The following is a 24,303-nucleotide window of genomic DNA, read 5'->3' as shown; positions in this document are numbered from 1 at the left end:
GGTGTGGAATAACACACTGGCTATGCCAAGGCAAGTCAGCCAAGTTCCTTCAAATGTGCCACCTGCACTGCCAAGTGACAGCCCCTTTGGAATTGCTACCAGAGAGGAGCCAGGAGAAGCCACTCAAAATTAGCAGAGCAAAGTCTACCAAAGATTTTGGCAGGAAAACACTTTCAAGGTGCTAGACAAAGACCATGATGTGCTGAGCAGCTGCAGCCCCCCCAGCCCCAGCCTTGGTGCAAAGAGAACATCCATCCCACGAGGACTCACTGGGGATGCCCAGGGCCACCTGCCCACTGGGGTCCCACCAGTGCCACGGCCACCAGGCTGACCCCCACCATTGCAGAAACACGTGATACATGAGAGCAACCCCTCTCAGCTCCCAAACTGCACCAGATGGAGCTGTGTGGGCGGAGGATTTTGGGTGGGGGTTTACAGAGGAGAACAGCCCTCATTAAGATTTCCCAAGAAGTTGTTAATTATTGATGGCTCCAGGCACATGCTCATTTATAACTTCAAACAGCGTCCTCATTAGAGGCACTGATGGAGTAAAATGGAGCCTGATTATGCCAGTAGTTTGCCTCTGGCATGACTTCAAGAAGCACCTGCTTGCTGCACTTGACTCAGGAAAATGAGGTGGCAGGTAGCCAGGACCAGAGGCTACCCAAGGTAGGTTCCTCCCTACAGCTGTCATGAGCTAATGCTGCCCTCCAGACACACCTTTGTGTCTTCAGAGGGTGCCCAGGGATGGCCCAGGCCTTTTAAGTGAGCATGGAAGGCCAACAAGGTGCAGCTCTGCAGGCACGGGAGCCTCTGTGCACCTGGCTCAAACTTGCACACACCTAGCCAGGGCTGGGCTGAAAAGCATGAATGCAAGAAAAACTGGAGAACATCTTGTCTAGCTCATGAGGAGTGGATTTCCCTGGAAAAAAGAATCATTCCCAGCCAATCAAGACATTTCTGGCTCCTTCTCTACTTGTTGGAGGTATAGCCAGAGGAATCTGAGGAGGAATTCACCTGAAAATCCAACATCTGAAGTTGATCTTGCCCATTGTAACTGAGACTACTTGCTCAACCCTGAGGAATGCCTGGACCCTAAGGAAACCTGCCTGGAGCCATCTGTGAGCTTCAGCTGAAAGAATTCCTGCATTCCCAGATGAATGGAGAAAACCCCATCAGGCTAATGAAAGGCATGAGCCAGTCACCTATCAAAGAGATCTCCAAGGAAAACCCCTGGCACCTACTGGAAGAAGCACAAGAGCTGTCTAAGAGGAGGAACTGGAACATCCAAGCTCAAAACAGCACAGGACTTTCTTTAGAGCATTTGAAAGAAAGACTTTTTTGGACATCATAAAAACAGGGAGGTCCATCTGCAATTTAAATGTTCTAAGAAACCTTGAGAAGATTCAGGTTTCAAGCCATGGTTTTCTTACCCCAGTGGTTATTTTGAAATGAAAACAAAAAATATGTCTCATCCTTTGTCACAAAGCACTATTGGTACTTTCCTGCTAGACCAAGTTTTCCAAAAAGCTTCAGAATGACTTCTAGTGAAAGAGGAGCCACCACCTGAGGTGGAGGCTGATAAATTGCACAGGAGCATTTTCTTTCTGGTCAAAACCTGTGACTTCCAAGTCAGACCTCGACTCTGAGGAAGCAATCGAAACATTTGGTGATATTTTGGGTAGTTTGTATCCCACAAGGCAAGTACATTCTAAACATGAAACACATAACCCTTTGTGTGCTTAATGAAGTATTTCAGATGGCTGCAGAGTCAACCTGCAAAACCTTTCCTACACACATCCTCCTGTTTGGGTCTGTGCAAAGCATGGAAGCACAGGCTCATTTCCTCCTGTTTTCCAGCTATGTCAGTGCTGCAGGACCCTGCTGTCACCTCTCTGCAGGCCAAGGAACACACTTTTCCACACCACTCACTAACCAGCTGTGCTTGCAGAGTCCTGCAGGGTAGACATGGCTCGTATGCCACTACAGAGCCAAAAGGGAGGTGAAAGAAAAATCTTAGAATCTCACAGCATCCCACAGCAAATAGTAGGAAAAAGTCCAGAGAAAATGGTATACATCACCTCTGGCTGGAGGTTGGAGTGGCTGTGGAGCAGTGATGGGACGGGGAGCAGGAGTGACTTCCAGAAAAGGTCGTCTCTGTTTCCCTTCGGATCACGTGCTCGGTGGCAGAAACATTCTTAGAAATATACTGCAAAATACGAAGAATCACACAGATCAGCCACCAGTCTGTGAATGCTGCCAAAGAAAAATTTAGCTGGCCTGATTATTTCTGGTAAAATCAGTGAGGACTGAGTGTACCCAGAAGCTCTGCACCCCACAGGAAGGGACAAGGAGGGTGGAGGCTTTTGTCTTCCCCTTCACTTTGAACACTGGGAAAGGGCTGTGGCACAGGGATTGCAGAAGGGTTTGGAGAGCCAAGGGATTCCCCAAAGGACAGTGGTACCATGTGTAGCTACTGAGCAGAGACACATCTCTGCCCACAGCTGGTTACACCCGGCCGAGTACCAGCAAACAGAGAACAACATGAAATCTGTCAGAGGTGTGAGTCCTACAGAAACACCAGATGTGATCCAAATATTTATGCTGAGATATTCCTTCATCTTACAACCAGCCCTGCTTCTCACAGGGGCACTAAGCTCTCTGAGAGTCAGTACTATGGGGCCAGGGGCTGTGGTTCTTAGAATTCCTTTTCTCCTTCCTGCATGGTTGGGATCCAACCTAGCTAAATTTTAATATCCTAAGGCTGACCCAACAGAGCTTGCAGCTGATTGATTGGATTCATTTCTAACTGCTTCTTGTTCGCCTCTGCCTCCCCCTTCCCTTTTTCTGATCCCTTTCAAGGCCTTGGTCCAGCAAAGCACTTCAGCCCATTGATGGCCCTTGAGTTCACGGGGTCTGATGGAACCTCGCACGACTGAAGTCACGAGAGTGGCTGAACTGCCCTCTAGATCCTGCCCTAGAGAGATTTAGATTGTTCTCATTGGTGTGACAGTGGCATCCCAGCAGGACAGAGCCCCTGGCATGGGCAGGTGGGCTGATGGACAGCTGACCACATCACCCTGATGTGTTTCACCACGGCGACTCCGGTCACTGCCGTGCTGATCCCGTTTGTCATCCCACCAAGTGGGAGTTGACAGGACAGCATAATAAACAGGAAACATTGGGAACATCTCTCCTAGTGGAAATCAGGGTCACACTTGATTAATCAAAACAAGCCTATCCCAAATGCCTGAATCTCATCCTGTACTTTCAAAGCAAAATCACATTTCCCTTCAGATGTTGGTTTTGGAAATGTTTCTATGCAGAATCTTTCCTTTTGCTCAAGTTTGTTTGCGCTTTGCTCCTCACACGCAGGCACGCAGGTGTGTAAGGATACACATCCACGTCAAACCCCTGGCAGAATACAGCCCCTCGGGAGCATGCAGGGAGATGGAGGCAAAGGGTCTTACATCAGCCATTTGGATTTCCTCAGGATCCAAACGTGGATGGCTTGGCCCGTTGGCAAGGCTCCGGTTTTGATGAGCAGGACACATGTTCTGCCGCAAGTGGTTATGCATTTGTTTTCTTTGTTTCCTTTAGAACAGAAAAAAATCTATTAGGAACCCTTCTCTCATGGGGCTCTGTGCCCCCAGAGATGAAAGAGAAGGCAAGTCTTCAACATGGGAATATTCCAGTAGTATTTGCAGAAAGTTGCAAACAACACAAAACAAGGCATTCAACGCTTATCATCCCCTACTGCTTTTCCAAACAAAAGGTCAACTTTTCCTCTGATGGACAGTTTGGGAGGCTGGGTCCAGGGTCCCCTTTCCAAGGCAAGGCCCAGCACAATTTGGCAGAGCCTGCTGGCAGTGGAGAGGAAGAGTGGGGAGGAGGAGAAGTGAATCCTGACTTGTCTTTAGTGACAAAGCACTCGACCTGTCCTGCATGAAGGACAAAGCGGCAAAGCCTACCCATGCCCAGGGTGAGACATCTGCTCCACAAGACCCACTGACTGCAGGGGCACTCTGAACTGAGGTGCAGGCTGAGGAGGGAGAAAAGTGCTGTCCATGAAAGAGGTTCCCAAGCCTCCTGTTCCATTAGGATTGCTCTGGAAGTCCCTGCAATGTGCCCAGCTGAGCCCACAGCTCCTGCACAACAGCCCAGTGTGCTTCTGCTGGCAGAAGCTGAGCTGCTGGCTCGGGGGCCAGCTTTTCCCTGTAACACAGCATCACCTGGCTGGGCAAAATGGTGTTCCAGGGAACAAGCAAATGGTGCCAGGAAAACATCCCATTCACACACAGACTGGTAGGCAGCTCCACTGGCCTCCTGCACGAGACCTTCCTGGCAGTACCAAAGCACATCATCTCCTAGAATTAGCATTTGGGTGAAAAGCATGGAACAGGAGCACTGCCACTCACTGACCTGTAGCCAGCTCTTGCCTGTGAGCCCCCCATACTCACTTGGTTTTACAGTAAGCTACCACACAGACGATGCCCACCACAAGCAAGGCAACACAGATTCCCGTGATGGTTAAAACCCTCTTCTGGTAGAGCTCCTCTGCTTCTGCAAATGGAGAGAAAGGAACCAGTTACTGATGGGCTCCAGCACCTGGGCTGCTTCTGGCTGCAGGGGAACCAGCACTGCATGGGGGTGAGACGGAGGACAGGGCTCAGGCAGACCTACAATCCTCCTGCCAATCCCCAGACCTGAGCCCAGCTGGCCCAACCTTCCTCTCGATTCAAAAGACCCTTTTTGTCTCCCTGTGCCTTTGCCCTCTCTCAGTAGCTCACCCCTTCTACACTCACACTTCTCACCTTCCCTTCCTTTCCCACAGTGGCTAATCTCACAAAGCCCCAGGAATCTCCTCTCCCTTCCAGCAGATCCCCCCTCTCTGGTGCCCTGACCAGCTGGCACAGGAGCCCTGGAGCATGCCCCACTCCCCAGGAGCACACACAGGAGCCCTGTGATCCCTGACCCCAGGCTCTGGATGCCTCTGCCTCCAGCAGCTGCATGCCCTGGAGCAACAGACCCCAAAGCATGCAGGTGCTGAAAGGGACATCCTGGAACAGTCAAAAAGCAGCATGAGGATGGAAAAGTGATAGCGTGTCAGGCAAAGAAAAGGGAGTGGAGTGATTAAAATACAGGAACCAGTCATGGATTTTTAATGGAACCCTAGGAGGAGATTCATACCATTGCATCAGGTAGCTCAGAGGCACACACAAAATGTAAGCAGCTTGCTGCTGCCTCTCAAACACCACCAAGTGTCACAGGCTGCCTGTCAAACCAGAAGAGCCAGCCACAAACCCCAGACCAGGCTGGAAGGGAGGTGGTTCATTCCCTTCCACCAAAGCTCCCAGGAAATGCCCAGTTTGCACTGCACCTAGGCAGCAACACCATGGCCAGGACACCTCCTCCTCTGGGGCCACAGAGGAGCAGATGTGACATCCAGCAACCCCTGCCCAGAGCAGGAGGCAATTGGGGCTATGAACCAAGTCCTCATGCCACCACACTGTCTGTCTGTGTTAAACTTATTGGGGTTTGTGCCTTTAACATTCATTGATTTTTTTTTTTTTTTCTGTCTAGATTAGCAATAAAAGTCATGCCATGGTTGATGTGCTCAGTGTGCTTCCCCACACCACTGAAAAAACTTTGAACAGACCATGTGATACCCCTTGTGCCACCAAACACTCAAATACAAAACAAGGAGAGAAACTGGTCTGGTCCCAGAAACCCCTGGAACTAGACTTTGGCAAAAAAAAAAAAAAATAAAGTGAGTGGGAATTAAACATTCCAGACAACTGGACATTTAGAACAATTTCAGCTTGCCATTCTAGGTTAAAAAAGGCAATTTTGGAGGAAAAAAAAAAAAAAGGTGCTTGGAAAAATGGTTATCACTTTCTCACTCTCAAAATGGCAATGGAGAAAGGTTTGGTAAACAAGGACTGGCAAGAAAAACTACCCTGGCATGAAGATGCAAAATATAATTTAAAAAGCTTTCTTATGGGCTTTTTTTTCCCTTCCAAGGAACCAGGTGGAGCTGGAATGAGGGAAGAGCCCACTCTGGGTGAAACTCCTCCTTCAAGGACATGTTTCTTTGGTATGGGTGCCTTAGCCCAGGCATCAGCAACCATGGCAGACACGATTTTTTTGCTCTTGCACATCTTTGGGAGCTGGATTACAGTTGTACAGCTCCCTCCTTCAGACAGGATTTTATACAAAATCTCCTTCAGAGATTCTATACAAATTAGGAAAACCAGCTGGGATCACATCCTGGTTATGTGGATGGCACTGGGCAAGAATTTTGCTACTTCTCAGGAAAACTACTTTAACAAAAAAAAAACCCGAAAGCAAAAGGCTGGGGGGGGGGGTCAGTTTTCAGCAAAAATTCTTCAATAGCAATGCTTTTTGCTACAAAGACTTTTTTCCCTAAGCAGAAATATTTGCCTTTGAATCATGGAGGAGGAAGGAAGAATAAAGACATTAAAACTATGGAGGGGGGGGGGGTGTTTGCTTTTTTTTGTTGTTTGTTTGGGGGGTTTTTTTGTTTGTTTGTTTATTTGGATGGGATTTTTTTTTTTTACCTATAACAGGACAAAATTCTTTGGCCAAGGCTCAAATCCCAGCCTTTGTTCTGGTGGTTATGTCAGTCTGGGACCCTGACTCTGGCAGGTCTGACTGTCCTGAACCCTCACCTGGGTTGCAGGGGAATGTTTCAGTTAATCAGAAATGCAGATTTGGCCTCCCTGTCTCGAGCTGACAGCTCTGCTACATGAAGCAGTGAAGTGTGAGGCTGTGCATCACTGCTGCAAACTAAAAATTGAATGATCTGCTGATAGCAATTTAGCTTGGCTCCCAACATCTCATTAAAGCTGATGCTCAATAACAGTAACTTCACTTTGCATGACCAGAGACACTGGTACTGAGAAATTTTTCCCTCTTCAACAGAAGGGGGGAGTGGCCCAAGCAACACCTCAGATGAGGCTGAGCAAAGCTTTATATTTTTTTAATAGCTCATTTGCAGAATCTAATCCTCCAATTTTGAGGCACTTTTCAAATAGCACCCAGGCAAAATTAAAGAAAACCCTCCAGTTTTAATCAGAAACCCTGAGACAAGACAAATGGAAGGATCACTCCCACTAATCACTTGGGGCAAAACCACCTCAACAGCCACAGAAAGGAAATGAGAGTGCAGGCTGCAGCTTTGTATTTGAGCAGGTAAGATCCCAGAGCAGGTCCATTTGTGTCTCTGCGCTCCACAAACACATCTTCATCAGCAGCAGCATCACTTGTACAGCAGCAAACACTGAGAACAAACCAGGTGGTGCCACACAACAGAGCCAGGGGGCAGCCATGGTGTCACAGCAAGGCAGGACAGTGACAGGCAAATGGCAGAGACACTGCAGACAGGATGTGTGTGCTTCCGTGGTGACATGGAGAATGGATGGGAACGGGACAAAAGGTCAACAAAAAAGGGATGCCAAAAATCCTCAATTGGAAGGTTTGTCCAAGTGTATTGGCATTAGCAGCACCGCTTTCTCTGAAGCTCCCTGACTATAAAATTCCCACATTTCCTGCTCCAGGGGAATGCCCGCCAGTCCTGGGGGATCAGACATGCAGCAGATAAAGGAGATACATTTATCCAGCCTTGGTTAGTCAATGTCCCTCCACTCAGTTAGTCAATGATCCCTCCCCAATTTAGGATCCACAACTGGAAGACTGGTGTCTTCATACCTCTAGCAAAGGGAATTGAAGCATCTTCATGTGAAGATCTGCTCTGGCTGACACTGCCAGGCCAATGCTTTTGGGTTAAGTGATCAATCATAGAACCGTGACAGAATCCTTGAATGGTTTGGGTTGGAAGGGACCTTAAATCTCATCTTGTTCCAACCCCCTTGCAGCATCCCAGGCTGCCCAACCCCTCTGCTCCCTCCTGACCAGCCCTCCCTGCTCTTGGCTTGCACCCTCCAGGGAAAACTTGCCTCAAAGATTTGATTTCCCAAGTGCTTATTCAAGGGATAACTTGATATATATCTAAAACCAGACTGAGGAGAATGGAAAGAAAATTATATGATTATGAGTAACTGGGCAGGAGCAGGTAAATGCCCAAAGGGGATATTTTTGAAAGCATTTAACTCACTGCAGTGTTTTCCCAAGCTTGCCACTGGGGTGCTCAGCATTACACCCTCCACTCTCATGGGCAGCTACTGACTTCCCTGGGATACTTTTCCAGACTAACTTGTCCCATGCCACCTTTCTTGGCACAATTTCATCCTGCCCAAGAACCAAAACGAGCTGCTAAATTTTGGGAGGAGGAATGGCAAAGCTCATCCTGACCCTCTGCAGGATCTGGTGGAGGTTAGTGTGACTGGGATGGCAATTTCTATAACAGCCCTGATATTTCTAGAACTTCTCTTCCCATTCCTGGAATGCCTGCCTGTCCCCAGGCAGTGCCTGCTGGCAACCTTTTGGAGGGACACAAGACCCCAGGTTTTCAGTTAAATACACAAAAGCATGTTGAATGGAGATGTATGGCAATTGTAACATCCCAGTCGTGCCACACACACCACACTGCTGCTTGGAACAAAGAAAAAAGTGCTGCTAAAAATACACCTGCATTTTCATAGGTTTGCACTCAGAATTTGTTTTGGTTTTGGTTTTGGTTGTTGTTTTGTTTGGTTTTTTGTTTTGTTTTGTTTTGTTTTTTTCAATCCAAACATCTATCTTGGTGCCAGGGAAGAGAACAGAACAGCTGATTTTTTAATCATCCCATTAAAGCCATAAATATAATGTTGGAAGCTCTTAATGGCTTCTGATTAATAAATGAATGGTTGTTCCATACCCTTTAATTCAAATCCAAGATGCTCTGCCAATGCAGAAAGAAGACAAGGAAGAGAAAGAGAAAAAGAAAAACAGGTCTGTCAGAGAACTCTAAAATACAAACACACACACTGTGCAGTTACAGCAGGTTAGCTTTTGGTAGGCTCAGCAGCACTCACACAGAGACACTGTATGCTTCAGAGCATTTCAAACCCCCACCACAACTCACATGTTATGCAAAGAAAGACCCAAACAAATTGCAGTGGAAGTTAATTATGAATTCTTTCAGTTAATTATGAATTCTTTCGTGATGAGCCATGTTTGTTAGTACCTGATATGGAATTCACTGTTTAGGCAGGGGAAAAAAAAAAAAAAAAAAAGAAAAAAAAATAGGAAAGGTACACTTGTTCTGAAACAACTCCTGACAGGTCAAAACACATAGAGACTGCATGAGCCTGGTAAAAACCATTCATTCCCTGTGCACAGGGCAGATCTGCCCTGGCTGCTCTCCCACGCCCGCAGTGCCCGGGGCTGTGCTGCAGAGAGGAGCTGGGCACGGGGCTGGGGGGGCTCCTGCAGGGGCTGGCCAGCCCCTGCTGCTGCCCAGCTCACCCAGCCCAGGGCACAGCAGCCCTGGCAGCACAAACCCTCCGTGCCCTGCCCTGCCAGCCCTGCCAGCCCTGCCCTGCCAACCGCGGGCGCTGCGAGGGACGAGGTGCCCGGGCAAGGCAACGCATCCCAAAGTGCAAAAGGCACTGGAAGCTCCCCTCCAGCCTGAGGCCTTCCACACTGCACTCCTGCCGTGGCTCTGCTTGGCTTTAGTGTGCTGCACAAAGCCCAAACGGGAGCCTGTGCTTTCAGATTCATATTCAGCACAAGTAAGATTGCAGTTCGTCTTGCAGAGCCAGTGCTAAGCACAGGAGTCTGTCCAATGAACCAACAGTGCAAAACAGGTATCCTGAATTTTAGTCATTTTCCTGCTACAGACATCACCTAAAGACAGCTTTTCTTACATAAACATGAAAGTTCTCCATACTTACCACCACACACAAAAGTGAGCTCTGCTGCTCCCAAGCACCATACACACAAGATTATTTGCAGCTTGGAGATGTCCAGATTTGTTTACTATATTTTCCATAGGAATTGCTTTTTGCTGCACAGAAATATTGGCTTTCTTTTGCAGTGCTGTTCAAAATTTAGGTGGGGTGGGGGGGGGGGGTGGGAATTAGCACTAATTGTTACAGAACATGTAAACACGTGTTCTAAAGCAGGTTCTTCTCTTCAAACCAGGGCTGATGTTTGGGGGGGCTTTTGTAGGGGGAAGTTGGGGTTCTTTAAGTTTTTGTAGAATTTAAAGGCCACAAAACCTGGCTGCTCTCTGCTTCACATCCCACATTTGTGTGAAAAGAATGGCAAACTTTACAGAGCATTTCACAGTCCTTTTGTGCTTTTGTACATTTTGTGGCAGTGACGTGGACATAATGTGGTGGGCAGCAAAGAACTGGACAGAATATATTCATCCTAAACCACCTGGCTATCACATCAAGCCCTGACCTTTCTTTAAGTCTTCCTTCCATTGCACAGAGCTTTTTCCCCTGACACTGACAAATGCATGTAGAGATACCTCAAGTTTCATCCATAAATCTAACCTGTTGGTCCATCTGTGTACACACATTCCTCCCTGTTCCAGGATTTTCTGCAACATCTGCAGCAGCAAATGGATGCAATTCAAAACATCTTCATGATTTTTTGCAAACTCAGAAACGCCTGTGAGAGTAGAGGTGGTGGGCAGCACCTGAGGAGCTGGAGCCCCTCTCATGTGAGAGCTGCTGCTTTTTTGGCTCCCCAGGCTCAGGGAGCAGAGACAGCCAGCTGGCTGGGAGACCTGTGCCAGCATCTCATTTCCATCACAGGGAAGAATTCCTTGCTAATACCCAACCTCAACCTGCTCTCTGTCACTTTGAAGCCGTTCCCCCTTGTTCTGTCACTCCAAGCCCTCTAAATCTCTCCACATTTCTTGTTGTCCTCTCCAGCTTCAACAGGACAAGCTTCACTGGAAGCAATTTATCCAAGGGCTACCACTCCAATAAACTGGGGTGAGACAGCCCTGAGATGGCAGCTGTAGGCTGAGGAAATGGGCACAGCATTTTTCTCAAAACCTTCATCATCCTCATCATCCTCCTGTCTGCCCTGCACACATCCTGAGCACCCTGCACTGCTGTGGCACTCCCCAAGCTCCCTGAACTGGGGACATGAGGGGTTTTTTTGGGAAAGTCTCATTCCAAATGTGCCTCCTGTATCTTTCTGAAAATCTTTTTTCTCAGCATCAGACAAAAGACAAAGTCCTGCATCTACTTCATCTGCAGTGCCTTTGTGACTATGATGCATTGTAGTTATTTTAAAAGATGAACAGACAAAAACATTCAGTGTAAAGTATTCCTGTAGGAGCAACACCTCAAGCAAGATGACTCTCACTGAACTGTAGATTTATAGGATGATTTAAAGGGATAAAAGCCTTAGCAAACAGCTGTGAAAGCTGTGGCTGTGCTCACTTGGTCTTCAGATTGTCCAAGAACATTGATGTTTAGTTACTGCACATTATTCCCTCAAAATACTCTCTCTGGGACACAGAGCATGCTCCAAAGCTGGAAACAAAGTGGAGAACTGACATCTGAGGACTAGCAGGATAATAAACTGGTGGTAATTTTGTTGCTAATCAATTGTGTTGACAAGAGCAGCACTTGCAGGTCTCTGATTCGGGATTTTCCCAGGGTGTACGGGGAGCAATGCAGGGCAGGAGGGCACGATGGGGACAGAGGACACTGTGCCTGTGTCAGGAGCTGGGTGACACTGGGATCTCCAGGAACAGGAAGTCTGTAAATGCTCCACAAGCTCTACAGCCATTCACCTTCTCCAGTTCTGCAGCACTCAAACAAATTTGGTTGGCATCAAGAGTCCAAACACACAAGAACAGAGTGATCAAAATCTGCTGCGGATTTGGAGCATGCCATTAACTTTAGGAGATCCCAAGGGGAACCTGTGCTGTGTCCTGGGGAGAGGGATCACCCTGCCATGCTAAAGCACAAACACCCTGCAATTACCCAGCCACACCAAAGCACAGCCATCACCCTGCACTTCAGGGGTCAGCAGTGGATGGGAGCTGCAGAATGCCCGTGGAATTTAAAATGCTGCTAAATATTGGTTTGGGGGTCAGATGAGTGAGAGGTGGAGGAGGAAGCACAAATTTAGGTCAAATGAAGAAATAATCTTTCATTTATCATTTTTGTACTGCAGGCACAGCAGGTAGGAAGTCACTGCTGAATGAGTGAGGTGAACAGAGAAGCTAAAATTCTATTTTCAGATCCAGACCTTTCCTGAAGAGCTTGAGGTGGTGCATTTATCCCTCTGCTCACCAGGACACCTCACCTGAGCACGAGGAGCCAGAGGCCACCCGGGGTCACTCTCACCTGCCAGGGTGGTGGCCCTGGGCACAGCCTGGGGAGTGCTGGGGGAGAGGCACCATCCTCCAGAAAAACAAGGAACCCAGTGAAGCCCCACTGCCCCAGGGCCAGCAGCACTGCAGCCAGCTCAGGTGCTGCTGTGGGAACAGCTGAAGGCAAAGCTGCTCTCCCAGGGGACACCTGCTGGAAATCCTGCTCTGTGTGCCCAAGCAGACCAGGAGGAAGGCTCCAACTGAGAATTAGAATTCAATTTGTAAAGAAACCAAGAATTAAATATGGGGTAAAAATGGAGACTGTGCTAGATGACATTGCATATGAATGTCAGCTCTGTTTGAGGGTGTTTACAGGCAGCCTACAGCCTGCAATTTTAATTGGATCACAAAATAGAAAATGAAAATGTTTCACTAACCAAGATGAATGGTATGACATTTGTCCTCCAGATTGGTGATGATTATTTGTGGAGATGAATAAACAGCAAAGTTAAGATGAAGTTTCAGTTTCTACAAGCAAGGGGGAAGCATAAATATAAAACTTTATCCCAATTTTCTAAATTGTTCCATAAATCACAAGTGGAAAGAATCCAAATGTGCAGACTTAGGAAACACAAATGTTCCTGCTGACCACGTTTAACTTGCAGGATCTCAGCTGCACTAGGACTGAAATAGCTGCCAACATGTCTTACAAAACCTTTACCACCAGCCAGCCCAAAGCCTGGCAAGTTATTGGTAAACCTCCAAGAGGATTTAACAAAGACCTGAAAAGTTGCTTGTAGAAGACAGAAGATAGAGGTAAATCTTGATCTGATGTAGAACAGGCAGCTGTGAAACACAGGTGCCAGCACAACTTTGAAAAAAGAGTTTCTTAGAAGGAAGGATGATTTTGGACAAGGTTCTGTCTTCTGGGAAAGCTGCAAGCCCTAGCTGTGCCGTGGAGCTGGACCAGGAGGCAGCTCTGCCCTGGGTGAGCCTCCAGCAGAAGCTCTCAGGGAGAATTCCTGACCCTGTTGGACATTGATGCACTCTCCAGCCATGTGTCCCAGCAGAGAGGAGAATCTGGCTGCAGAGGCTAAACACCCCAGGGATGGCACTGCCATGGGTTCATTCTGGCTGGGGAGCAGGAGTCTGAGGTGTCCCACTCTCAGCAAAGCAGGGACAGGGACACCTGTGCTCTGTGCCTCTGCAGGGACAGTGCCCCAGGAGCCCCCTGACAGCTGCTGCCACGAGTTTGTCTGTGGAGACACAGAGCCATGGGGACCTCGATGTGAAAAACCTTTTAGCAAGAGGATTTAATGACTCATCAGCCGTGGAAATAACTCTCCCTGTTCTCATCTGCCAGGGCATTCCTGTTTCATACAGCAATTGCAGACAATCACTGTCCCCTCTGTTCACTGCCATTAATTCCCTGCAGTTTAAATTTCAACTGATTTAACTGTTGCTTTAATGCCCCTCTATAATGTTTTCTAAACAAAATGATCTCCTAGCCTTGATCCATCAGCCTTATAAGTGGACAGAGCTGGGACAGACTGGGGGTTCTCTCAGCTACCCCACTAATGCAATTCCTAGTGAGTTTCTGTGCCCCAATCTGGTAGAAAATAGCAACAGTGTGAGCCTGACATTGAAAAAAAAAACCAAAAAACCCTCATCTTTAACATTTTTCTCTTCATTTTCAAGCAGTGGTGTATATATCCAGAAGGGCTGGCAGTAGGCACCTGCTCATATGGTTGGAACAGCAGCATAAAAAAAAATCCCATGTGAGAAAACCTATCTAAATTCACCTAATTTTCATCTTAATGTGGTCTAGCAGGTGTTTTGGGCAATCAGAAAAAATAAACCTCCAGAGCTACCTGTCAAAGAGACAAAGGCAGCCTGAACTCCTGGAGAACATGGGGAGTTTTACCTGAGCAAAATGTGAAAAAGGGTTTAGAGCAGAGAGGTGGGAAGCTGCTCCCAAAAGGAGGACACACAACATCTGCCAGTCTGCTGGGATGCTGCACCATCTCCATCTGTGGCCCAAATTCAGCAAAGTATCTGCCATATCTTTTCAGAACAGCACCTTCAATTGAGCTCACTCTGCAGAGACTCTCACTCAGCCCTGGGATATACCTAATAAAAGTCATTGTCATGCTTAATATTCATATTAAAGAATCAGGAGGATCCAATCTAGGCCTGAAAACCTGAAATACCCCAAATACATTTAAAACAACACCAATATAGGTGTCCTTATTTAAGTATCTGTCAAATGCTGGCAGTGTTCTCAAAACATGAATCAGGACAGAGCTATTTTATTTCCAGTGGAAATGCCTGAACCTCATTTAATCTGTTTCAGCTTTTGACCTGTCAGAACCTATATGGGATGAAGCATTGAGTGAATTATGGAAAATCAGCAACTTCTGCTGTGCCCTAATTATTGATCAAAGGAGAAGGCAAGCATTTGCAGGGTCCACACTTGAGTGAAATGCTTTCCTACTCGGAAAAACAGAAAGTTCAGTGCAAGCTTTTCTTCAGTGCTGCTGCTATCTATATTACCCAACTGTGACCTGAAAGTGAAAACAGCTATAAACATGTATGAATCATCTTCTTATATGAATTTTATCCAAGTTCAGACAGGTAGCCTGGATTGTTGAGCTGTTTTTACCTTACTATGCTGTGGTTAAAGCAAACTTGAGGTAAGGAAATGTACATGTGTCAGTTTGAAAGCTGACATTGTTCCTCCAACACGTGAATAAAATTAAAACAAATCTCAGTCCCATAAAAAGCTGGATTCTGCAAGCTGGGGGAAAACCCACATGCTGTTTACTCCCGCCATTAATGCTCTCAAAAGGCATTTTCCTGACATAAAACTCATTTTCACTCCTGTTTTGGTTTTGCAGCGTGGCAGCAATAATGTTTAAGCCCGTTGGACACCACCTCATGAAACGTGCTACAAATCAGCTCCACGGGGTGAGCATCCCAGTGCTGGCTGCAGCCCTGACACCCAGGGCTTCCAAGAGGGAAGGAAACCCTCTAGCACCAGGTGAAAGATCAAAATGGAACATTTTGGGCTGTCATTTTAAAAAGAGCTTGCTTGGTTGTTGGAGGCTGAGAGGATAAATCAATGGAGGTTTCAGCTTGGGAAGCCAATTTGGAACAAAAGGCAATGTAAAAACACTGAGCTGTCCCAAGGGCCCCACAAAGTCCATTTGCATCTTGTCTGTATGCTCCATGCAAGGGAGTCTAATTCCAGCACTTGCCAGCTATTAGCACGTGCTAATGAGGCTCCTGCAATTCCAGTCCAGGATGAGGACTGCAGGATTCCTCAAGGAGCAGTGGGAGAGGCATTCTGGCAATCAAGGAGCCATCCTGAAGAGGCATTTCTCCTCTGGTTACCACTAATTGAAGCCTCTTTTTGGCTCTTTTTAAAAAGCCTCTCTTTACACCCACCATTTGTGGTGGGTCCAGTCAGCCAGCACAAAGGCAGGATGGGTTTCAGGGACACTCACAGAAGGCTCACAGGGTTCCTGCACTGTAACTGCATCTCCTTCCAGGGCAGTCCTTACCCAGACCAGGATCCCACTGATGCTGGGACACTGAATAGGGACCCAGAAAAATCATCCACCTTGACCACCATGAGCTGTTTATGTCTGTAAGCGAGACCTGTAGGAACTGGAAACTAGAAACTGGGGAGCACTAAGTGCAAAGGCTTTAGGGTATTTACACCCTCAGTCACTGCACTTAGGCTCAGTCCCATATGCAAGGCTGTCCAACCACTAGGAGAGACAGGACCAGCTCTGTGTCCAGGAGGGACATAGTCTGATGCCCATTTGGCAGGTTTATCCTGGATCCTGCATGGCACTGGGGGTGGGAAGCCCCGAGGCAGTGGCAGCCACCAGGTGACCTCTGTGCCACAGACTGTAAAGTGATTTCATTGCAGTCACACCCTGGCTGTGATTTCCTCCTTTGGTTCAAGGAGACTCTCATCCCCCTTGCAGGAGTGGTGGGAAGATGCCCAAATCCTGCCCTGCACAGCACAGGGGACGTGCCCAAATCCTGCCCTGCACAGCACAGGGGAAATGCCCAAATTCTGCCCTGCACAGCATAGGGAAAATGCCCAAATCCTGCCTTGCACGGCACAGGGAAAATGCCCAAATTCTGCCCTGCACAGCATAGGGAAAATGCCCAAATCCTGTCGTGCACAGCACAGGGAAAATGCCCAAATCCTGTCGTGCACAGCACAGGGAAAATGCCCAAATCCTGCCTTGCACAGCACAGGGAAAATGCCCAAATCCTGCCTTGCATGGCATAGGGAAAATGCTCAAATCCTGCCTTGCATGGCATAGGGAAAATGCCCAAATCCTGCCCTGCACAGCATAGGGAAAATGCTCAAATCTTGCCTTGCATGGCACAGGGGAAATGCCCAAATCCTGCCTTGCATGGCACAGGGGAAATGCCCAAATCCTGCCCTGCACAGCACAGGGAAAATGCCCAAATCCTGCCCTGAACAGCACAGGGGAAATGCCCAATCCTGCCCTGCACAGCACAGTCCATGTCAGGACAGCAACGCTGGCAGGCCCAGCTCCACACACAGCACAGGCTCATCTCACACAGCACACCCACCACGTGAACTCTGCATTTTGCCTGAAAAGAGCAAGCAGCATTCAGCTCAATCAGAAATGAAAGCAGAGCCCATTCTAAGAAACGGGGAGGTAAGGAGCCCCAGCTCTCCTCTTGGACACGGTCACAGCTCCTCTTAGGACCGAGCAGAGCTGGGAGTGCACAAGGCAGGAAGAGGGCTCTTGGAGAACAGAAGAACCTGCTTTAAGGACATGACACAGAGCTACAACAACAAGGAGAGAGAGAAGTAGAAAGAGACATACTGGAGAAGCTGACCATTGCGAAATGCTGACACCGGTCTCCTGTGAATTCGATCGGACACCTACCGGAAGAGAGAAAACCAGAAAGAGAGAAACAGGATAGCAAAATGACACCCAAACAGGCTGAACTGAGGCCCCTTCTGATCCCTTCCTCTCTGCCTGCTTTCAGCCTTCACCCTTACCTGCAGCCCTAAGCCCTACCCAAAGCTGACACCAAGAGCCATCCCTGACTAGAGCACTCTACATCCACCGCTGTGCCCGGGAGGGTTTAAGTAGTGTGGTGCATTTTTTGTCTTCAAACATACTTTGCTTAGGATCTGGCATGTACAATCGCAAAGGCAGTTTCTCCAAACATCTCTGTCCGAAGAATCCATTTGGACATCTGGAGGGGAAAAGGGGAGAAATCACAGAACATGTCTGGCACAGTTCTTGAGGCTAAGGTCAGAAATAAAAAGTGCATTGTGATGAATGGAAAAAATAAAGGCTTTACATGCATATCGACTCTTTGCTTTCACCAGGCACCTGCAATATCAGCGTTCCAGCTCTGGTTCAGGCCTGGGTCTTCAAGCAGGCAGCCAAACCCCTCCTGCTCTGAACTGCTCTGCTCTGCCTGCCTCCTTCCTTCTCACCTGCTACAAGCACCAGCTGGCAGGAAGACTGAGATGGGCTGGATGCTACTTTCAGAGACTCCGTGGAGCTGCTCTGCAGACTGGCAAGAGGCACCAAAAGCAGAGAGCAGCTGCTGAGGCGACAGTGAGCGTTGGGTGTGGAAAGCATCTCCCCGTGGTGACCCCAGAAGTACCAGGGGTGGTTAGAGAGAAAGCATGTACAGAGTCTCTGTGTTAACAGAGAGGAAGGGACAGAGAAGAAAGCTGAGCTGAGCTGAAGGGGTCTCACATGCTGTGAGAGGTTCTCTCAGGCTCTGTCCTGGGTCACCTGATGGGCTGAGGTGTGCCAGCCCATGGGTACCAGCTACACATTCACGGGACGCTCCGGGGGCAGGGAAGGTGCCCTGCAGTCAAGGGCCACCAGGCACTGGCACCAGCCCATGAGCAGCTCCCCAGAGCACTCCCCAGCTGGGCCAGGTTTGGGGAGCACAGGCCCATGGGCAGAGGTGCAGCAGGAGCTGCAGGACCAGCCAGGTGAGCAGCACCTGCACCCTCTGCATTGTCACCCTCTGCAGCTGCAGGTGAGCCTGGGAAGCAATGGGAGCCCAGCCTGGCGTGGTCAAACACTTCTCCCCCAGGCACTTGTCTCCCTCTCTCACTTCACATCTTCTGGATATTCCTTGGATAGTCCTGCACAGGATCCCTGATTTTCTTGAAGTCCTAACTCTCACCTCCCTGTCCCACAACTCTCTCCCTTCTCAACAGACCTCTCTTTCCTCTGAGCTTAAGAGGGCTTTGTCTTTATGGCATTTTAACATCTGTTTTTCAACCTTTTGTGAGTGGAGCTTCAAGCTCTGCGCCTGGCACATGTCAGACCTTCCTCACTCTCAGATGCCACCCACAAAATCTCACAGTGATCTGCTGGTGGTCAGCAAGGAAGGGACTGAAAGACACCTCAGGAAAAAACAGATGAATCAGAGGCCAAATCTGATGTCAGTGGCTCAGCTCCTGGCCAGGCCACTTCAAAGGACAGCAGGAGGTTGGAGCAGACACAGCAGTGTCAGGCAACTGCTCCTGCATCTGCTGTGCATCTGCTGGGGGATGGTCCAGGTCCATGTCCAGGTCCAGGTCTGGGTCTAGATCCAGGTCCAGGTCCATGTCCATGTCCAGGTCCATGTCCAGGTCCAGGTCCAGGTCCGGGTCTAGGTCCAGGTCCAGGTCTCTGTCCATGTTCAGGTCCAGATCCAGATCCTGGTCTAGGTCCATGTCCAGGTCCAGGTCCATGTCCAGGTCCATGTCCCTGTCCAGGTCCAGGTCCAGATCCAGATCCAGATCCTGGTCTAGGTCCAGGTCCATGTCCATGTCCAGATCCTGATCCTGATCCTGATCCTGATCCTGATCCTGATCCTGATCCTGATCCTGGTCCAAGTCCAGGTCCACATCCAGGTCCAGGCTCCATGCAGAAACCCTTGATTTTCAGTAGTTGTACTTCATCATGGACATCCACTGACCTGGCTTTGGCATTTGATTTCTTGCTGGATTTCACTGTAGTTTGGGTAGGCCTGAGCTGTGCAAAAAAACCCTGCTGCACCCTCACTGCCATGGGCAAATGTGGGTCAGGATCTGGGTTTTTGGGACCTGTGCTCACACCTCTAAGTGAGAGTGTGCTGGGCTATTTGTGCACCCCAAACTGCTCATGGAGAACTTTAGGGCATGGCTCGGCATGAGGCTGCACTGAGCTCTCCAGTCATACCCTTCAGTTTCTCAGTATCCAAGTCACTTCTGAAACTGAAAATTGAAGTCCCAAGTCAGGGAAATACCTTTGAAAAATTGGCACTTTTTTCTTATTCTTGGATGTTCATCTTGGGGCACAGGAAAGGGAGATGAACCAGCCATACCAAGCCAGCTCCCAAGGAAAGCTCAGCTCAAGGGGTGACCATCAGACATGGGGCCTGTTGGCTTCCCTGCAATGAAGCAGAGGAAGCTGGTGCTGGGAAGTGAAGAAAATGCCCCATTGTCAATTAAAAAGCACAAACCTGAGGCACTGGGTGGCACAGACACACAAAAACAGCCCCAGGACTGGAGAAACCCTTCAGAGATGGCACTGGGCTTTGAGCAAGGAATCCAAAAGAGAAGGTGTCTTCCCAATCCTTTTCTGAAGTTTATTCATCACCTCTGACAAAGTCAGGAACTTATTCACAGAGTCTTCAAGGGAATCCAGTTTAGCTTGCAAGGTGCTTCCCTTCTGTCTGGGATCTGACAAATCCTGGATGTTGTGAGCACACCAAAGGGCTTCAAGGGTGCTGCTGAATGAAGCAATTGTCCCACCCACCCCAAAAAGGGGTGTTTTGTCAGAAAGGAGCTAAAATTACCTCAGGTGCACACCTGCAAGGGGTCAGCCGAGGCTGGAACTCCAGTGTGACTGAGGCTGCATGAAAGACCAAAAATTATGGGAAAACTGGTGGAAGGAAATAAAAGCCCAGAGAAAGGAATTGGTAAGAAGTGAAAAAGCAAAACAAAAAGGTGTCAAGGAAGCTTTGATGCCATGACAGCTACCATACAGCCCATCTTCAGATCTCTGCAGTCAGCCAAGCGTGGGTGGGGAGGAGAGCTCTCAAGACAGAAGGCAGTAGACAACTGCCTTCCCTGTGTCTAGGACAGCTAGGATTTTCATCTTTAGTTACTCAGTGATTCAGCACTGGGAGAAGTGACAGGAAAAATGCCCCCCTGAACAAGAGCACCTTCTGTCACCTCTCAGGCTTGTGTACAAGCTGTCAAGACACAATGTGCCACCCCTGCATACCTGGGTTCTGGCTCCTCATAAGCAAGGCTGCAGGCAGAAGCAGTGACCAGAAGACCTTTGAGAGTTTTCAGTGCTTTTGGTTCTTTTTTTTTTTTTTTAATCTGTCTCTAACTTCTAGGCTGCTGAAGATAATTTATTATTTATGACTGTGGCCCCAGATGTGACTTCAAGGAAGGAAATTTCCAGCGTGCTTGGCACATGGTCTCCCAGTCTGGACAGGAAGAGCAGCAGAGATCATCCCTTCTGCATTAAAATCTGCTGCCTGTGGTGAGGGCAGCTCTTCTGCAGTGAGGGATACACCTGAAAGTTAAGGCTCACTGCAGCTGAGAGCTGTGAGCTGGTATTGATCCTGGCATCCTTCTTCCTGCACATTGGACTCAAGAGGTTCTGGCTGGCCCAGCAAAACCAAGTCCCTCTTTCTTTGGGAGACTCCTGCAGGGGCTTCACAGGTGGTGGACTTCCCTCCAACATCCCCTTTGGAGTTTTTGGTGCACTCACAGAGGCACAATGAGTCTCTCCCAAGGGAAGAGGACAGGGTTTGTCTGTAGGAATGGCCCTGGGGAAGGACAAGGCTGCCCCAACCCCTTGCAGACAGCACCTTGTCCCCTTCTAGCCTGACTGGAGACTCCCAAAACTGCCCCTGCTTAACTCCATCTCTCTGTGCCTAATTGCTACCTCTGAAAATGATTTGCAAATGCCATTGATAAAACTGGTCAGAGATTTTTCTGTCCAGATTCTGTTTTCTGTTATTGCTGGAAAATATCCCATTCTTTTAATTTCGACCTTAAGGCCTTTTGTTTTTTTAATAACCCCATTTGGAAAACATCGGCAAAATTCTGCTCTTGGGTTCGGGATGAATTGCAGTGAGATATTTACATGGTAACAAAAATGCAGTAAGATGATCAGTCAAATAAAACATCTCAAAAAGCACAAACCAAAATAGTTTGGATGACTCATTTTTATGATGTTTGCTGGGCACTTTTTGCTGAAAATTGAGGAACTTTGACATTTTGCCCCGTATCAGGGCAGGGCAATAATTATTGTTAATTATTATTTGCTACTTTTGTCTTCCTGCTGGAAGCAAAACTTTTTCTGTCCAGCTGTTGCTCTAAATCTTGCAATGGTAGGCACATTTCTTTTGCACCCCCAGATCTTAATTAAGATATGCCAGATTCAGTAGCTCTCATAAAGCAATCCATGCTACATAAAAATGTGAATGAGCAGGTGCTTCAAAATGACACGATAAAGACAAGCCATAGCAGGAGGACACAATGCACTGAAATAAGCAAATGGAAAAAAAAATGTTTCAAGCACGTTGCTTTTTTGTGGGAAGGGCTGAAAAAGAAGACAGTTCTGTCATTGTCCCCTGACCAGTCCCAGATGATCAGGCTCTGGAGAGCCACAAAAGGCTGGACTCCACCAAATCACTGATGGGAAGAAGAGAAAGCAACCAGAATAAACACAAAGGCCTTCTCCAGAGCAGCTAATCAAGGCATGTTTGCTGCAGAGTGGAGTCCAAAGCTCAGGGACACCCACTGCTGGGCTCAGTGACAGCAGCACCCGTGTCCTGCCCCCACTGAGCCTTGGCTGCTGCAGGATCAGCTCCCACACTCTGATGGGCCCCAAGGGGCTGGTGCAGCCTCTGTACTGAGCTGCAGGCACAGATGGGCCACTTGAACCTGGAGAGGAACCTGCTCTCAGCACCCAAGACAAACAGCATGCAAACCCCAAGGGACGAGTCCTGGCTGGTTTGGGGGATTTGGAACAGGATGTGGAGATTTTCACCCCTCACTCTTCACTTCCAGGGACATTGCAACACCTCCCCACGGGGCTGCTCCTGCACCCCTGGCACAGTGACGTCCTTGTGGCTCTGCAGGGAGCAGCTGGTGTGACCAAATGCCACTGGGAGGGGTGGAACAGCTCCAGATGCCAGAGGGCAGCTGAGCAAACAGTGCTGCCAGGGGGACCACGGCCATGCAGCATCCCTGTGGCAGTCACACCTTGGGATGGTGCTCTGGGAAAGCACAGGGGAGCTGGCAGCGTGGCCAAAAGCTCAGGATGATCTTTCTCTTTCCTGGGAAAATCTGCAGGAAACAATATGCTTGGACAAGGTGAACACGTGATTTTGAAAATCGGTGACTTGGATCCATCAAACATTTTTAAAATGATCTGATATTTTCTCCTTTTGCTTTGTTTTGTTTTTTATTCTCTCCTTGACTTTCACTTTTTGCCTGAGGTGGTCCAGGCCTCTGACCTGCCCCAAACCCAGGCTCCCTGTTTATGTCTCACATTTGCAAATCATCCAGCCTGATTCCTGTGAGCACAACTGGTCCAACATGATGTGGGGGTGTTGCTCCACAATGCTCTTTAAGTCTTCTGATCCCACACAAGATCCTGGCCCAGAGCAGATCACTTTGACTCCACTGACCACACAGAAGAGATGTGAAGAGCATTTCAGTGGGCAGAGGAGGCTCTGCAGTGATGAGACCTGACTTGCTTGCTTCGTTTGGCTGGAAAGACCCCAACTGCTCCTCGTGTGTGCCAAGACCTAACTGGGGAAAAGAGCATTTCTGCTCCTTGGATAGCACAGCCCTGTGGGGCACCCAGCAGCCTCCAAGTGCTCTGAGTTGTGCCAAGGACTCTCTAGGATGGAGGCAGATCCAAGAGCAGAGACTGCCAGTCATCCCAACACTCTGTTAGATTGGGCACAGCCAACCAGGCACCACTGCTGTGTGCCCAGCACACCAGGCACCACTGCTGTGTGCTCCAGGGAACCAGGCACCACTGCTGTGTGCTCCAGGGAACCAGGCACCACTGCTGTGTGCCCCATAAACCAGGCACCACTGCTGTGTGCTCCAGGGAACCAGGCACCACTGCTGTGTGCCCCAGCACACCAGGCACCACTGGTGTGTGCCCAGGGAACCAGGCACCACTGCTGTGTGCCCCACAAACCAGGCACCACTGCTGTGTGCCCCACAAACCAGACACCACTGCTGTGTGCTCCAGGGAACCAGGCACCACTGCTGTGTGCCCCATAAACCAGGCACCACTGCTGTGTGCCCAGGGAACCAGGCACCACTGCTGTGTGCCCCACAAACCAGACACCACTGCTGTGTGCCCCACAAACCAGGCACCACTGCTGTGTGCCCCACAAACCAGGCACCACTGCTGTGTGCCCCACAAACCAGGCACCACTGCTGTGTGCCCAGCACACCAGGCACCACTGCTGTGTGCCCCACAAACCAGACACCACTGCTGTGTGCCCCACAAACCAGACACCACTGCTGTGTGCCCCAGCTCAGGGCCTGGAGACTTCCTTGTGTGCATCCCCTCTGTGCTCAGACCTGTCCCTGTCCTGCAGTCCAGCTGCTCAGGCCTCTCTGAGCAAAATGATCTGGAGAAGCATCGAGAAATTCTTCCTGACAAGATTCTGGAGCTTTTTAATTTCCAAGGGCTGCTGAGTCAGTTCTGTCCGTGTGTGGCTCTGTCATCTCCCAGGTTTGTGCAGAAAATTTGTAGAATATTTGAGGCAGGTCCCACTTCTCCCATTTGACTTCCAGGTGGTCTGTTTGCAGAGTCAGGACAGCAGCACAGATTGCTTTATGTTCAGGTTTCCTTTCACACCAGAATGTGTAGAATTTACTTCAAATTAAGGATAAAATTGTGGAAGAACACAGTCCAGGAAGACACAATTTCTGGAACAATCCAAGTCCATTCTGGGCTCTTCCTCAGTGAAGAAAATGCTTTATCCAAGGTCTGTCTGAA

The 24,303-nt window shown here is 48.7% G+C and overlaps 1 protein-coding gene across 1 annotated transcript in view; it reads right to left on the bottom strand.

Moving 5' to 3' along the window:
* The window catches only part of NRG2 (neuregulin 2), a gene marked incomplete at both ends in the record, with an annotated part of 155,102 nt that overhangs the window by 2,562 nt on the left and 128,237 nt on the right, over positions 1-24,303 (bottom strand). The window contains 5 exons of the mRNA XM_084215654.1: positions 2,082-2,209; positions 3,471-3,594; positions 4,461-4,563; positions 8,840-8,863; positions 17,131-17,189. Of these exons, the coding sequence (XP_084071780.1) occupies positions 2,082-2,209; positions 3,471-3,594; positions 4,461-4,563; positions 8,840-8,863; positions 17,131-17,189 (438 nt within the window). The remainder of the gene's footprint in view (positions 1-2,081; positions 2,210-3,470; positions 3,595-4,460; positions 4,564-8,839; positions 8,864-17,130; positions 17,190-24,303) is intronic.

This window comes from Fringilla coelebs, assembly GCF_963513975.1.
Source record: "Fringilla coelebs genome assembly, chromosome: 15".
NCBI lineage: Eukaryota > Metazoa > Chordata > Aves > Passeriformes > Fringillidae > Fringilla > Fringilla coelebs.
This window is presented reverse-complemented; position numbering and strand designations above follow the sequence as displayed.